This window comes from Octopus bimaculoides, chromosome 1, assembly GCF_046866305.1.
Source record: "Octopus bimaculoides isolate indiv1 chromosome 1, ASM4686630v1, whole genome shotgun sequence".
Taxonomy (NCBI): Eukaryota; Metazoa; Mollusca; class Cephalopoda; order Octopoda; family Octopodidae; genus Octopus; species Octopus bimaculoides.
Window position 1 is genome coordinate 8,663,455 of NC_142928.1, and position 16,256 is coordinate 8,679,710.

The window sequence follows — 16,256 nt, forward strand, 5'->3', positions numbered from 1 at the left end:
CATAGACTCCAGTGCAACTGGTCCTTATTTTATCGGCCCCGAAGAGAAGCAAAGACAAAATGGTCCTCAGTGGCATCTGAACTCAGAATGGACAAAATACCACGAAGCATTTTGCTTGGCATGTTAACAACTCTGCCAGCTTTTTGCCTTAAAATGATCCAGAAATATTGACATGAATAAGACTATCAATTAGTGCAACATCTTTGTAAAATTTTATTCCATTCATGAAAAGACAAAAACAAAAAAAGTGTTCTTTTTTTTTTATTGTAAAGTATTCGATGTATTTATCAAATATATGTAATAGAGGTGAATTCCCAGACAATTGCAAGACAATACTCAAACTTTGTAATCTTAGCTGACACCAGGCACACGACAAGGATTGAAACTGGAGACAACTAGTCACACATGACTAACTCCAGAAGAAGCTGTGTTCCACCCACAACTCTCTATCAAAGGGAAATAGAATGTCAATGACGCCAGTGGATAGATTACAGAATTTAGTTCTAACTTCCCTAGAATCAGTACCAGTGAAATACTAGGGTTGATGATGAATCCAATTAACTAAATCCATCATGGCTTCCAATATTCCAAATTCATATTTACCAACTTCACATTTTGTTTTATGCTTCAGTAGCCAGAAATTGGTTGAAACAATCCTTGTACACACCAACCGATCAGTTCTTTGCTCTTCTAGCGTTTCTTTCTAGGTCATTCTGTGTCTCTCCTATTGGTTTCAAATACTGGCACAAGGCCAGTAGGTTGGAGAGGGGAATAAGTCAATTAATTCGACCCCCCCCCCCCCACGTGCTCAACAGGGACTTGCTTTATCAAGTCTGAGAGGATGAAAGGCAAAGCTGACCTCAGTGGAATTTGAACTCAGAACATAAGGATGGTCGAAATGCCACTAAGCATTTTGCCCAACATGCTAACGAATCTACCAGCTCCACCGCCTTCTGTGACTCGTAGATTGTTGACAGTGTAAGTCCATGTTGTTGTTGTCGTCATCATTTAACATCCCATGTTGGATGCTGGCATGAGTGACAGGACCCAACATGTATGAAAAGAAAGCATCATATTCCAGTCTCTGCTTTGGCATGGGTCCTCAGCTGGATGTCCTTCCTAATGCCAACCACTTTACAGCATGTATTGAGTACTTTTTCTTCTCATGACACCAGCACTGATGAGGTCACCACACAGCCTGCAAGACTTAGATCTCCTTCAACTGAATGGGGCTACAGTAGAGAGGGAGATGGCTTTATGCTATGGGACGAGAGTCTAAAGTGAGAAGAAGGGGCCAAAACAGAATAGGTACCTAAGGGTGGACAAGATGGAATTGAAAAGAGATAAAAGCAATGATGGTGAGATGTGAGAGTGGCCCCTTAAGATGAAATGGTAAGGGGAGAAGAGGGAGTGTGGGTGGGTACAAGTCGCAAGAGTGTATAGGGGAGAGTAAGAGATGGTGATAGGGAATTGGATAAGACTGATAAGTAGGGGAGGTAGATAAGAGAAGCTGACAACTGTAGGGATTGGGTAGGGCTGGAGGCAGGGGGCTGGCAGTGGTGACCAAAGCTACATGAGTTGGGAAAGGTAGGAGAGAGGGTGGTGAAGAGCAGTGTAATCTTTAAAAAATAAAGAAACCAAAGGTTCTAGACAATTTTCACTTGTACATATTACAAAGATGGGCCAAAGAAATAATAATGCTCTGGTTTAAATAGTTTCCTCTATGAAAGTTACAACTTTCTTGTAAGTTACTTGGTGACCCTGTCAATGCAGGTGCTACATGAGAAATACTGGTGCTGGTGCCAGAAGAAGAACACCCAGGGCACTTTGTAAAGTGGTTGGTATTAGGAGAGGCACCTAGCAGTAGAAACCATACCAAAAGAGACAAGCAAAACCTGATGCAGCTCCTAGCCTCGCCAGATCCTGTCCAACTGCTGTCAGTACAGAAAATGAATGTTAATCCATGATGAAGAAATTGGAAGAATACATTTGTCATGGGTTCTTAATTGCTGCATGTAACAAACGGTTATGGGTAGATCCTTACCATATGCAAAGTCAACATCTACACGGATTATTTTGAATATTCTTAAGAATTCTCACATACCTTGACAACTTCTGTCAAAAGTAATGAAGTTGTCCTTCATCTCAATAGACTTTCAATCATCATATGAGAAATTCTCCATTAATTTACCCACAAAGAGGAAGACACATAAAAATTAAGCATCAAGTTTCTGTAATTCTATATTAACAAACCCTGCCAAAGAGACATAAACATTTTATTATCATTATTGTTATTTCAGGAAAGAAAGTGTTTCGTTAAGGTCAACTCACATTTTCATGTTTAAATCTTGTAAGAATCTTAATTTCTCGCAATGTCCTTTGACAATATGTCTGGTGTTCAAATGGGGAGATTTTCTTGATGGCCACTTTCTTCATCGTTTTATTATCAAAAGCTGATCTGTAATAGATAAAAACATTCAACATTATTATTAATAATAATAATAATAATAATAATAATAATAATAATAATAGTTTCAAATTTTAGCGCAAGGTCAACAATTTCTGGGAAGAGTAGGAAAATATGGTTCATAAATACATATATTTGTTAAAGACATAGGAACCGACCTACAGCAGAAAACAGAGAAAATACTGTGTTTCCAGTTTCTTCAACTGAATGGTAAAAGAGAAATTTAAGTTTGAAATTTCATTTCTTTCTCTGAATTTTTTAATTTTTAATTTTTATAGGATCACAAATGGAAAATTCTAACCATAAAATGTTGCCAGGATATATAACAGGATATATCACTCCCTACACCTATATAAGGACTCTCAACGACCTCGGACAACTCCTTATGAAGATTCCCACATTCTTTAAATAGCTGCAATTCTACCACAAAGGCTGGGTTTCCTCTTCAAAACCAAATATAACTTCAGCCACAAACAGCTGCTGTGTTGGCCCTTCAAACATCACAAATATCTTTGTCAAATCGGTACACAGGCGTCTACAAAGGTGCACCCACTATACACACACATTGTCTTCATCTAAGAAAACTCTTGATTTATATATCTGACATATTATACAAACATGGAACACTCACACAAAGTGTTCAGAGTCTCTCAGCAAGCCATGGATGTGAAATTATCCAATTTCCAATCAGCACACGTCACCATTCATTAGCTGTTGTGTGAAGCCATGGCTTGGCAAGGAGATCTCACTACTGCAACGAGTTATTCATCTTTGTATAATATATTCAATCTATTCCTCTATACAAAAGTCTACTTTTGTTGTCACATAAATGGTTAATCATTACATGTTTGTATGTATGTATGTATGTACGCATGTATGTATGTATGTATGTATGTACGTATGTATGTATGTACGTACGTACTAGCAGAGACACTCGGCATTGCTCGAGATTAAAATGGTATAGTTTGTATATAATATATTACAGTTATGTTGAAATAGGTGATATGGGAAAGTGCAGCATTAACAAAAAAACATTTGTGGAGTAAATGATGGGCTAATTTGACTAAGCATCATGCGTCTGTTTGGAGTATTTCAGGCCCGAACCTGCGAGGGTTTTGTGATTTTTGAATGCACTGAGAAGCTGTCAGTGGATGTACTCTCTTTTGCAGCAGTCGGCGCTGTGTCTAACACGACCCTTCATCTGAAATGTTGACACCTCCTTCGGGTTCGTTGTCTTACATCACTCATAAAGTAAATTTGGAGGAACTGTGGTTGTTCATTTGGGGGTAACAGGGAACCAGTGAGGTGATAGACTTGCCCTTGAACTTTGACGCCTTTGTAAATTCATGTTTATCTATCTTCTTAGATGCACCAAACAATGTCATTTGCAGAGTTGTATTGTCTGATATTGTTCAGAAAATCCTTTGACTAGATGGAAGTGCCTTCTAGAAGATCCATAAGAGGTTGAGAAGGTGTTGGTAGTGCTGGCAATGTTACCTGAGTGCCTGAGCAGCACATACCATTTGTTTCATTTGAAAATTTTAAAGCTCTACAGAAAAGACAATTTGTGTTTAGCACACCAATTTAGACAGAGTTATTATTTTTATAAGAAAAGGATGTATCATATCTGAAAACAGCTTCAGGAGTTGTGAAGAACAAATTTGTAAGTAGTCTGTTTCTGAGAGCTATTCTATTGGACCTCTGCCTAATCATTAAAACATTGATTTAATGATCCAGCATTAAGTGCTGCAACATGCATTTGCTGATGTTGAGAAAATCTCATCTAGCTTCTCTCTTCAGACTCTCGCATTCGGTTTTCTACAATCCTCCTTGCTTTATACTTGTTTCTGGAGAGATTACGTCTTTTCTTTGGTGGCATATTTCCCCCAATATTATAAACAAAAAATTATGAACATAGAAAGAAATTATACAGTAATCCCTATTTTTGTAAGCAGTTGTATCTGTAAAAATTGAAAGATGTATGTACGTCTATATGAAATGGACGTGTGTGTGTGAGCACACGTATGTGAGAGAGAAAGAGGGTGAGAAAGAGAGATAAAGTGAGTGAGTGAAGGTGTGTGTCATGATGATTGACGTCTTTTAAGGTACACACACATATAGAAAATGTGACATCATCGTATAAAATTTTTACGATAGTTGATTTCTGGAAAAGATTGTTAAACTTTTGAATTGCAAATATGTGAATGGAAATTGAGTTTAATTTGTAGGCAAAATAGTACTGAATCTTTTGATACTCCATACGTCAAAATCTGTAACACGGTTTTCGAAAGCATAAGGAATATATAATATCAATGAGGCAGACCTCTACATGGTAGCTAGACATGGTAGAAATAGCAGCCAAATCTCCCTCAAAACACCCTACTGTCTTAATCCAACAATTCTGCCTATTGTGTAGTTTGAATGAGAAACTGTAACTAAAGATTAAGATTATTAACCCCACAGAGAGAGGAAAGAAGAGAGACACAGCATAGTGACGGTTTTGGCTGACTGTCATCCTGTACCCCCCTTGTTGCTAGCGAAATGGCATGAACCGGCTGTCTGAGCAACTGGTTGTTTTAATGGTGGAACAAACAAGACATAAAGATTACAAAAATAGCGATTCTCACTTTGAAACTAACGATTTTGAAAATTTTTTTAGATTACGGAACGCCCATCTCTCTCATGTATCCATGTTTAAAATTTCAGCATGATCGGATGAACAATACTCAAGTATTAAGTGCACAAACAGACAGACAGATGGAACAGATTTTATATAAGATAAATAATATATAAGTATATGCATATATACATACATATATGTACATACCTACATATATATGTATATATACATGCATATATGGATACAGGACATCAAAGAAACATGGACAGAGTGAGAAAGAAGAACATAAAAAATAAAAACAAACATTTTTTCGAACAATGAAAGAAAGAAACAAACAAACAGAGAAACGAGACAGGCAACATAAAGAACATTCCCTTCATCAGCTGTCCCTTGTTTTATCTACTCCGCGTTTCGAACGTGGGGACAAGACAAGACGCAACTTTGTTAAAACAGTCCTTCCCGCAAAGTAAATTAAATAAAATTTGGGATTTTTTGAGGAGGGTGAAAGTAGGAACAAAAACAGGACAGTAAGAACAAAACAGTAAAAGCAAACGGTGAGGGGCTGTTAAGCCAAGACAATGTGAAGTGGTGAACACTGGAAAAACGAGCTTTGAGAAGAGACAGGCAAAAGCATGTCTTGTCTTTGGGAAGGAAGTGGAAGAAAGAAAGATGGATGGCCGTTGGTCACGTGTGAACAACGAGAGAGTCAAGGAAGAAGAGTGAGAGAGAGAGAGGGAACAGTGAAGGGGAGAGGAGAAGAATAGGGAAAGGGTGGAAGAGAAAAACAGAAAGGAAGAGCACTAGAGAGGGAGATAGATAGAAAGAATAGAGGTAGAATAAGAGTGCGCATTGTAATTATTAAGTCAAAACTTACTTGGAAATGGATGTGTGGCGATCATATAATAATATAAATAATATATAAACATATGCATATATACATACATATATGTACATACCTACATATATATGTATATATACATGCATATATATCACCACTAAACTGTGTCCATTCCCTGTCATTTCAAGCAATGGCATCAACAGCCGCTTCTGTTCATTCCAATTTGCTCACTTTACATAAGACTGTTACCTAACATTGCACAACCCATTTGATAACCCCTCCCCCCACTCATATAATCCACATTGTTGTCAGATCTTCAGAACTTCCATACAGCAACAACCCTAACTACAACACAACATCTCTATCTGTCTGGTTATTCCTCTTCCACATTCTAAGAGAACATTCAAAGATTACTGTTACCGATCCTCCTCTTTGGATGAATTCAATTTTAAAAATCCAGCAAATTACATAATATTCATCTTCCACCAAATAAAAGACATATTTGATTGTACATAAAAAGAATATTTTAATATTGTGGTAAAACGGCAACAACAAACAGAAATAAGAATTTTAAATAATAACTACAGAAGCATTTTTCTATCAAAATACTTTGAGACTATTATTTATCTTTCAACTTATGCTTTATTTTCAAGTTAGTTTTTCTCTTATGGAATGTGAAAATGTAAATGAGATAATGAAAATTTATAGAAGAAAATATTTCTCAGCATTAAATAAACATAGCAGCAACAGCAGAAGCATCAATTTCAAAGAAGAAGAATTATCAAACTTCTTCCTCTGTCAAATTATGTTTATACGAGATTAGGAAAGTGAAGAATTCCTCAGACCACGACCCATGTTTTCTTCTGTCTCTCAATTAGAACAACTTCCAATACTTAAATAGAAAATGATTAATCTTACTCGTAAATATTAGAAGCCTTGGTTTTCACTTTCTTGTAATCTTACCTGAAAACAAACACTCTTGAAGAATGCAGTCATTATCATAACTCTTTTACGGTAATACATTACTTACTAAAATTCACACACACACACCTTAATAAAACCATAGTTACAGTGTATTAGTTTTTGGAACTGCCTGACTAAATACTTCTCAAGATACTAATAAATGAAAATAAAATCAAGACAATTATCCAAAATCAATCAAATTTATCAATATAAAAATATTTCGGAAGATCTTTTTATTGTTTGTAGCTATCTCAGTAACAGATGACAGCAATGTCATTATGACAGCTGGCGACATTAACGGGCATGTTGGTCAACACTATGCTGGCTACTCTGGAGGTTAAGGGAATGGTACAAGACATGTAAAAGAATCAAGATTGCTGGAGTTCTGTGATGCAAATGATCTCATGATTTGAAACCTTATCTTCAGGAGATGTCTCAGACACCTGACTGCTTACCAATCAAGTAAGAACAAGACAGACTTTACTCTAACCATGCAATGGAATAGACAAAGGATTATAAAATGTCCTTTTGAAGAATGAACCATCCAGGTAGATCAGTGGTTAATGGTCTTGAAATAAGATTCACAGACAAAAGATTCTTTGGAGAAAGAAGAACTGAAAGGTGAAAAATCTTTCAATCATTTCTGCATTTAGAGAGATATTTACCAATGCCTAGGGGCAATAAGGAAGAGGAGATAGAGATTTATAACATGGGAACAAGATTAAAAGTTTCTATGAGATGATCTATGAGGGGGGGGGGGGGGAAAGACCAAACCTGTGGCTGGTGTGTAAAAACATGGCAATGGAACAGTTCTGTGCCAGAGCAACAAAGAGACAGGATTGGAAAGACTGGAAATTTAAGGGGTTATCAGGGAACAAATATCAAAACAGCTAGAAGAGAAGTTTAAACCTTTGTACAAGCCATGTACAGAGTTGCTGCAGTCAGCAAGGTGAGACTCAGCAAGGTGAGACTCAGCAAGAAATTCAAGTGCTGCCTGACGATTGGCTCCCATGCACCATTTGAGCATGGTCGATACCAGTACTGCCTGATTGGCCCCCATGCCAGTAGCATGTAAAAAGCACCCCCTATACTCTTGGAGTGATTGGCATTAAGCAGGGCATCCAACTGTAGAAATCTTGTCAAATCAGACTGAAGCCTGGTGTAGCCTCCTGGTTTGCCAATCCTCAGTCAAACCGTCCAACTCATGCCAGCATAGAAAGTGGATGTTAAATGATGATGATGATGATGTTGATGAAAGCAGAAGCTCATCAGGACTTGGTTCTCGATCCACCACCACCACTATTTATTATAGCCTCTAAACTATAACAGAGGAATTTCGGATTGACTAGCCTTAAGAAGTTCTGTATACTGACAGCTCTTAGAGGAGAATCAGTAAAAGAATTGAAATAAATTTCAAAGAGAAGCAAAACGTGGAAATTGAAAGATCTTAGTTAACAAAAGCAAAATATGAAGGGAGAAGACAGGACCCTGATACAATCAAAGAAATGGTCATGCTTATTTGCAGAAAAGGTTTCAGTAAAAATTCTATAGGGTGGGCCCAGTATAAACAATGGACTCACAAAAGATGTAGTGGGATCACAAGCAGGTTAATAGGAAAAGTAGATTTCATGTGAGAAGGTACACCACTAGAGAAATAGGTACTGTCTCAAATGTCAAGACAGCTCCCTTGAAGTTGACAACTTTTGTTACTTGGGTACCCTAATTAGCAGTAGGAGTGGCTGTTCAGAAAGTATAGAAGTCAAAATACAGGGTTGGGGAAAGTTGACAAAGCTGTTGCCTTTGTTGGCAACAAATGGCTTCTCTCTAAAAATGAAGGACAGATTATATGAAGTTTGAATGCAAAATGTTTTGCTGTGAGACACGGGACGTGAAGATTGATACTGTGTGAAGACCAGAAAGAAATGAAGCAAGTAAGTCTCCCATGAAAAACATTCATGTTAAAAAAGGAAGGACACATAGTACGATGTGACCCTAGATATACGCAAGTCATCATCAAAGCACTGAGGATAAAAAAAAAGCCCTTCATTAGGGATGTGCCGGGGATGAACACGAATTAAGGATATGGATAAAGACTTTAAAAAGATAAATGGAAAAAGGAAATAAGTTTGGATTTAGGATGAAAGTGAACTGGATCATCAAGATTATACATATTAATCGCTGGTAAGGAGGACACAGTATTTTATTTTGCAATCATAATATTTACAAATCAATCTTGTCACTGTCTTTTGTGTTAGCAGTGCAATATTCTCTCTACAGGTTTTCTGTACTCTAAAGAAACTCTATTAGAGATGAAGATAATACTGATGACACTCTAACCGTTTCATTACCAAGTACACTGCTGAAGTACACTGTCCTTTCTTTCTATTAATTTTGAAAATAATGAAGAATTTAGTAAAATAATTTTGTCATTATTAAACTGGTGTCTGGAACAAGGATTAACATATTTTTGTTGGAAAGTTTTAATTCAGATCGTTTTAAAGCAGGAAGTGTGAATGCTAGAAGCAGGGGCAGTCTCAGGTGGGCTGCTATCAAAAGTGACAGGTCACAGTTGAGTGATTTGTACTTATTAAACACTAGCTCTGTCAATGTATGGTAGAGGCAAAACCAGATTTCAGTAAGAGGGGGGAGGGATTCTTTTTTCTTTTTGTGTTCTTTTTCCTGAATTTAAGAAAACTGGTTTTCACACAGGAATGTTTGATGAATAACAAAACCAAGATATTAATGCACATTTCTTAAATGACTTGAAAGATAAGCAGGATAAGCAATGAGAAAATTATTTTCTCTAAGATTGCATTTACATCACAGCACAAGAGCAAACATTTACTCCCCCTCCCCTCCCACCTCTCTCTCTCTCCAGTCATTTTTTTTCCCTTAGCCATACATTTACATTGTTTTTAACATGCCTGTGAAAAGTTTGAGACTTGTAAAATGACTCCCCTCTATTTTCTTCTCTGCCTACCTACTTATCTACCTATCTATTTATCTATCTACCTCACTACCTTTATCTATCTATCAAGCCAACCCTCTCTCTCTCTCTCTCACTCACTCACTCTATCTATCTATCAATCTATCGATTTATCTATCTACCTTTATCTTATCTAGCTAAACATTTCTCTCTCTCACACTCTCTCAGTATAATCTATCTACCTTTATCTAACTAGCTACTTTTATCTCTATCTCTCTCTCTCTCTCTCTCTCTCTCTATGCAACTAACTTCATTTCTCTGTCTTCCTCATTCGAAGCCTGCCATCTCTAGCCAGCAGAAACCACTTAATTATAACATTTATATAGATTCCGATGATCAACTTAAGCACGGTTTTATGCGCAAACTTTATCCTAATCTATTTTACTTGGGTGTCTTTAAATACAACTTGCTTTTCTAATTAGCTTGAAATCAGCCAAGGTATAACAATGCTATTTCCTTACAAACCAAACATATTGAAGCTGTTCTCCGTAGCGTTTCGTAGACATCAGCCCGAACAGGCTTTTCCATACAATCTCACATTAGTTGGTCATCTGTACAAAAATGAAACTATTTTATTTGCTAATTTCACTGCAACTATCACTGTTAGGTGGTTGGTGTCAGGAAGAGCATCCAGCCGTAAAACCCTGCCAAAACAGATAGCGGAGCATGGGGCAATCTTCTGCTCAGTCATCCCCTGTCAACCCTCCCACCCATGCCAACATGGAAATTGGATGAATGATGATGATGATAATGTGTGTGTCTGCATCTACATACACACGCACAGACATGGTATATCATTAGCATTTTTTTTAATGTCCATTATTTCAATTTTGCGTTGAGTCAGGTGGAATTTGTTAACAGATTTTTCTAAGTCCAGGTGCCCTTCCTATCACCAACCATCATCTGTTTCCAACCAAGGTGATATCCCCCCCACCCCATGGCCAGACATGTTTTACACAAAAGACTGGGAATGAACAACATTCGTTTACAATAATCATGCAATGTCAAAACAAGGACAAACACAAACAGGCTTCTTTCAGTTTCCATCTACCAAATCCACTCACAAGGCTTTGGTCAGTAAAGGGCTCTAGAAGACATTTGCCCAAGGTACCATGCAATGGGACTGAACCCAGAACCAAGAGGTTGGGAAGCCATCCAGCATATTAATTAAAAAAAAAACATCTTGACTTCTCTTTTGAAAACAGACAACTTAAGAGTATTATGGTGTTTATTTTATGAAAGCTAACAGGAATTTATGTTAATCAGCAGGAAAAGTATTTGAAGGATCGGAGCCGACCAAACATGTTTGCAGTAAACTAGTAGGGTGCCATATTGATTAACAAGCCACTAAGAGAGACATCACAAAGGCACCATGGCTTGGTGGTTGGGGGCATTTGGCTCATGGTGGTAGGTTAAAAGTTCGTTTCCTCTTCACACGCACTATCTCCTTGAGCAAGACACTTCATTTCACATTGCTCCAGTCCACTCGGCTGGCACAAATGGTGCAGACATGTATTTCAAAGGGCAGCCTAGTGACATTCTGTGTCACACTGAATCCCTGAAAATTACATTAGGGTCCACATGTCTGCACAGTGCTTGCATGTTAATTTCACAGGGTACTGTTCTGTTGATCATATCAACTGGAACACTCGTTGTCGCAACTGACAAAGGGCCAGCATGAGAAACACCCTTACATAACAAATACACTTCCACAAGCCAATATAAAAATATTCAAAATTTGTAAAAGATTCGAATAAAGAATAGGGATCACAAACATTTTTTGAAAAGGATTAAAAATATTCTACTTAATTTGGAACATACAAAAAAAAAACAAAAAAAAAAACACTATTAAATTTCTGAAATTAATAACCTTAAAATACTTATGATTTAAAATGTATTAAATAAGAAATAATGATATCTGCATGTATGTATATACACAAATACTGTGTGTATACATATACACCTATTACTTCAACAAGAACAACATTACCCAGTATAGCAAAAAAACCATAACAACCTCTTTTAGATTAATTTTAGTCTGATATTCATTTTATTTCAGTTGCAACGAAGACTCACAAAGATCCTTAAATATTCAAATAACGCTAATATGGTTGATTTCTAGGTTAAATCCATAACATTTACTGGCACATATTGAAATGTTTGAAGTGACTAGGTTACCAACTGACAAATGATAAAACTAGACACCTTGTTTTTATACTTGTGCTACAAACAGAAGTACACCCTACTTACTCTAGAACAGCTTAACCTGTTTGCTTTCACACACATGCACACGCGCACACACACACACGCGCGCGCGACAATACTTATATTTATATATATATACTTCTTTCTGCTGATAATACAGTTTGAAAATGAACTGTTTTCCACAATATTGCATCAACTTTTTTCTCATTCGCTGTAATGATTAAGATAACCAGTTAATTAATTAATGACTGCCTTGTTTAACTTGATATCCTTCTTTGAAGAAGATTCATAAATAAAAGCATAAAACCTAATTTCAACAATTTATACAAAAATAACTATTCACACACACACACACAACATCATACTAAATTACATTTCACATTAAATATGAACTTGTTCAGAGAGAAGACAATTTAAGTATCTTATACGCTAAATGCGGAATTTATGAAACAATAATTGCAGATAATACAAACTTAGCTCTAACTTCAACCAAGAGTCTTCTTAGAACCAATTCTATGCCTGAAATAGGATTCAACTAGTAGCAACACAAACTGTCTAAAAACATAATCTGCTTTCAGAAAATAAATAATAAACTACTCTAAACAAAAAAGAAAAAAAAGAAATCAATTCATTTCAGCTTAATTAACATTAAGAAGGTAGCGAAGTTTAATACTTGCCCTAGACATTGGTGAACTGATTAAAGTTAAATATGTAAAATATATGAACAACAAACTCTACAGAACAGAAATAAAATGTTAATAGTCTCGTTAATATTTACTAATTAATGGCATTAGTCAACACTGAAACAGTAACCACAAGAAATAAAGATAATATTCCTACTAGTTCATGTTGTAGACTTCACTCATACTCATACATCTCATTTGTAATAACCTACACTCATACAAGCTGCACTCACATTCACAAAGCACCCCTAACTTGTTCCAGTTTCAGGACTGTAAGGAAGAACGGCTACAACTGTGGCCATTAGTTGGTTGTCTCAGATAAGGATCTTTGCAAACCTTGTCACCTCACACAACCAATATTGATACTGGCATATTTTATCCAATATTGAATTGTGTTTTGTGAAAGGCTATTACTCAGATATTGGAATTATATTCTATATTTTCCAACTTCTGTCCATGCACCCAAAGGGCTAACCAGGTCATAATATTGGCAGGAGACACGTGTTGTCATCTCCATCAGTGATAATATCCTATAATTATCTGTAGTTGTTTCACTAAAGTCACACTAACTACACCACCACCACCACCATATGTGTGTCCAAGTTCAGTTACTGATGTAGTCATGGTGCTTGATTCAGCAGAAAGTCTGGCAGAGTGAAAGAGGAGATCACGGTCTGTACAGTATGAGATCTGGGTACCAGGTGGTGGCTTTGGTCATCACAACTCCAAACACAGATGAGTGAGAGAAAAGAATAGAGAAGCAATTCTACAGCTCTAACTTGCTCTAGTTCCCATTTAAAACTGTGAAGGAAGACTGACACTAAGCAAAAGGTTTGGTGTAATTTCAGGGAATCTTTGTAAGCAGCCAAGTTTAACAGTTTCCATTTATGGAATCAAAGAAAGCCATGTGCAGAGGTTTGTGTTACTCAAAGCATTTCTCTTGTAAGTGGCTACAAAAGATGCACCACTGCCTCTGAAAAGAACATTTCAAAGACTTGTGACAATGCAACCAATGAAAGATCACCCTTGCACAAGTTTAAGAATAGACGGCCTAGTTGCATCATCTAACACCTCCAAAACTAAAGCAAAGAAAAAAAAAACCTGGGGGGGGGGGTCTGATGGGATCCTGTCTGAGATGTATTCACTTGAGAAGGGAGGCTTAACAACAATGGTTCACATACTGCTTCTGCTAATTTGGACACAAGAGGAAATCAGAGATTTGACCATTTGAAGAAGGGAGGTAAACCAGATTGTAACAACTACAGAATAATCTCACTTGAGTCAACTGCTGGTGAGAATTTTGCTCAACTGATTCGTCCCATCACCAGAAACTCTCTGAATTTTCAATCATTGTATTTTAATTCTGCTAGTCATTCTATTAGTATGTTAAATGGTGTACAAGGCTCTGTTGGGCAGTTAATCACTAAAAATTGGTATTACTATTACAGCAGCAAGCGAACTGGCAGACCGTTAGCTCACTGGACAGAATGCTTCGTGGTATTTTATCCATCTTTATGTTCTGAGTTCAAATTCCACTGAAGTTGATTTTGCCTTTCATCCTTTCAGAGTCAATAAAATAAGGAACAGCCAGTAGGGGGGGCTCTGAAAGGGGGTCTCAGGGAGTAACGTCCCTGCCTTCCTGAGCTAGTTTTTTCACCACATTTCTTAAAAACTGTGGTAGAGGCCTTGGTCTCGGGACCACTTGTGTCTAGAAACTGAGGTTCTGGTGTAAGCAAGGGTATGCTCCCTGTAGAAAATCCAGCTCCAAAAAAGCCTCATGATAGCAAAGGAAAATTAGGCACCAGCCAGCCCAAAGGTTGGGGTGGGCTGCACCTGCCTACCTCAGTTGCTATGGCATTGAGGTAGATCCGGCCACCCCCATTAACAGGGACAAAACCCAGATTTAAAACACTGAATGATGATGATGATGATGATGATAAGTGGCGTTGATGTAATCAACAAGCCCCACCCCTCAAAACTTCAGGTCTAGTGCCTATAGTAGAAAGGATTATCGTTATCAGTAGAATTACAAGCAGAAATACCATCCTCAGTTTTCTACAAGTCAATCATGATATTACAATCATCATCATGTTCTGCTTTGATTCTGTCAGTCTGCAGATCCAACATGTGCGGATTCTACCTTGGAATTGGTTGAGGAATATTAAGAAAATATACAAGTGCTCTCCCATGATAAGTAAATATAAAAAATATGTAAACCAAAAGGGAAACTTAATGATTGAAACAATGTCGAAATAAAAGACTTTTCTGAAGGAAGAAGTTTCTCATGTTATGCCAACAATGTTGGAGAACAAGAACATTGGAGAGAAAGCATCAACAGAAATATTTGAAAATTAGCAACTGAGTTGAAGTTCTGTTGTATAAAGTCTTCTCTTTATGAGAGAGTGAGACAGACAGACAGACAGATAACTGCAGTGAGATCAAACAAATGAAGTACAAAGCAGAAGTATTTTAAGTAAATTAGTGATTTTAAAAGTATCCGTTTAATTGAAATTTATAATGACAAGAGAAGAAGTCATTGACGAATGCTTTCCCATACAAGTTTTACATAAATTTAGTTTGACTGAATTATTAAGCAACGATAATTAGTTGATGAGCAAAACTTTAATGTTCATTTATGTTAGAATAATGCTCATTCATCCACTCACCCACCCCTCTCTCCCACCCCCACCCCAGTTCTCCTACCCCCCCCACTTCTATTCAGCTCAGATCTTAAGGCTCTTCCCATGATCCCTCATCATTACTATTTTTACCTCTTTCCTGCTCCACCCATCCACTGCCACCCTCTCTTCTAGCAAAAAGCCTTTTTTGTTTTTTGGCCCCTTCTACCATATTTTAACCCCGCCGCCTACCCTCTCTTCTGTAACCCCAATTGGATGGGGGTCTTAATCATATAAGCTGCATAAGGGCCTCGCTAGTGCCATGAAAAAAGCACCAAGTACATGCCATAAAATGGTTGGCATTAAGAAGGGCATCCAAGTGTCAAAGCAGACACTGAAATAAGAGGTTGGGGTTCAAATCTGTTGGGTCCTTTGAAACTGTCCGACCCAAATCAACATAGAACACGGACGTTAAATGTTGGCGATGATGGAAAAAGATGCAGGATACAACCAACACATCCAGATTACAAATGGACATCATACTCTATTGACCCGTCCTGATGGCAGAAGAATCACATCTCTTAAGATAATTGCTTCCAAGTTGTAGAAATATGCTGTTGAGTGAGAGAATTAAAACCCGTTTCACCAATTCCATTCAATAACTGAATTGGGTGGATGAAGAATAGAGGGTGGGCAGAGAATGTATATATATATATATGGTGATCAATAGTAAAAGGGTGGACAGATTAGAGGGTGATGAGCAATGACTGGGTGGATGTACAATACAATTTGATCAGAAGAGTAACAGGGTGGACAGAGAGAGAGCAGAGTAATCACCAGTAATTTACATAACAAGCACACATTATTATTATTATT

The 16,256-nt window shown here is 37.2% G+C and overlaps 1 protein-coding gene across 1 annotated transcript in view; it reads right to left on the bottom strand.

The window, feature by feature from the left end:
• LOC106881135 (mitogen-activated protein kinase 1) overlaps positions 1–16,256 on the bottom strand; it is an 87,181-nt gene that overhangs the window by 26,985 nt on the left and 43,940 nt on the right. Inside the window, exon 2 of the mRNA XM_052978297.2 lies at positions 2,332–2,458. Within this exon, the coding sequence (XP_052834257.1) occupies positions 2,332–2,458 (127 nt within the window). The remainder of the gene's footprint in view (positions 1–2,331; positions 2,459–16,256) is intronic.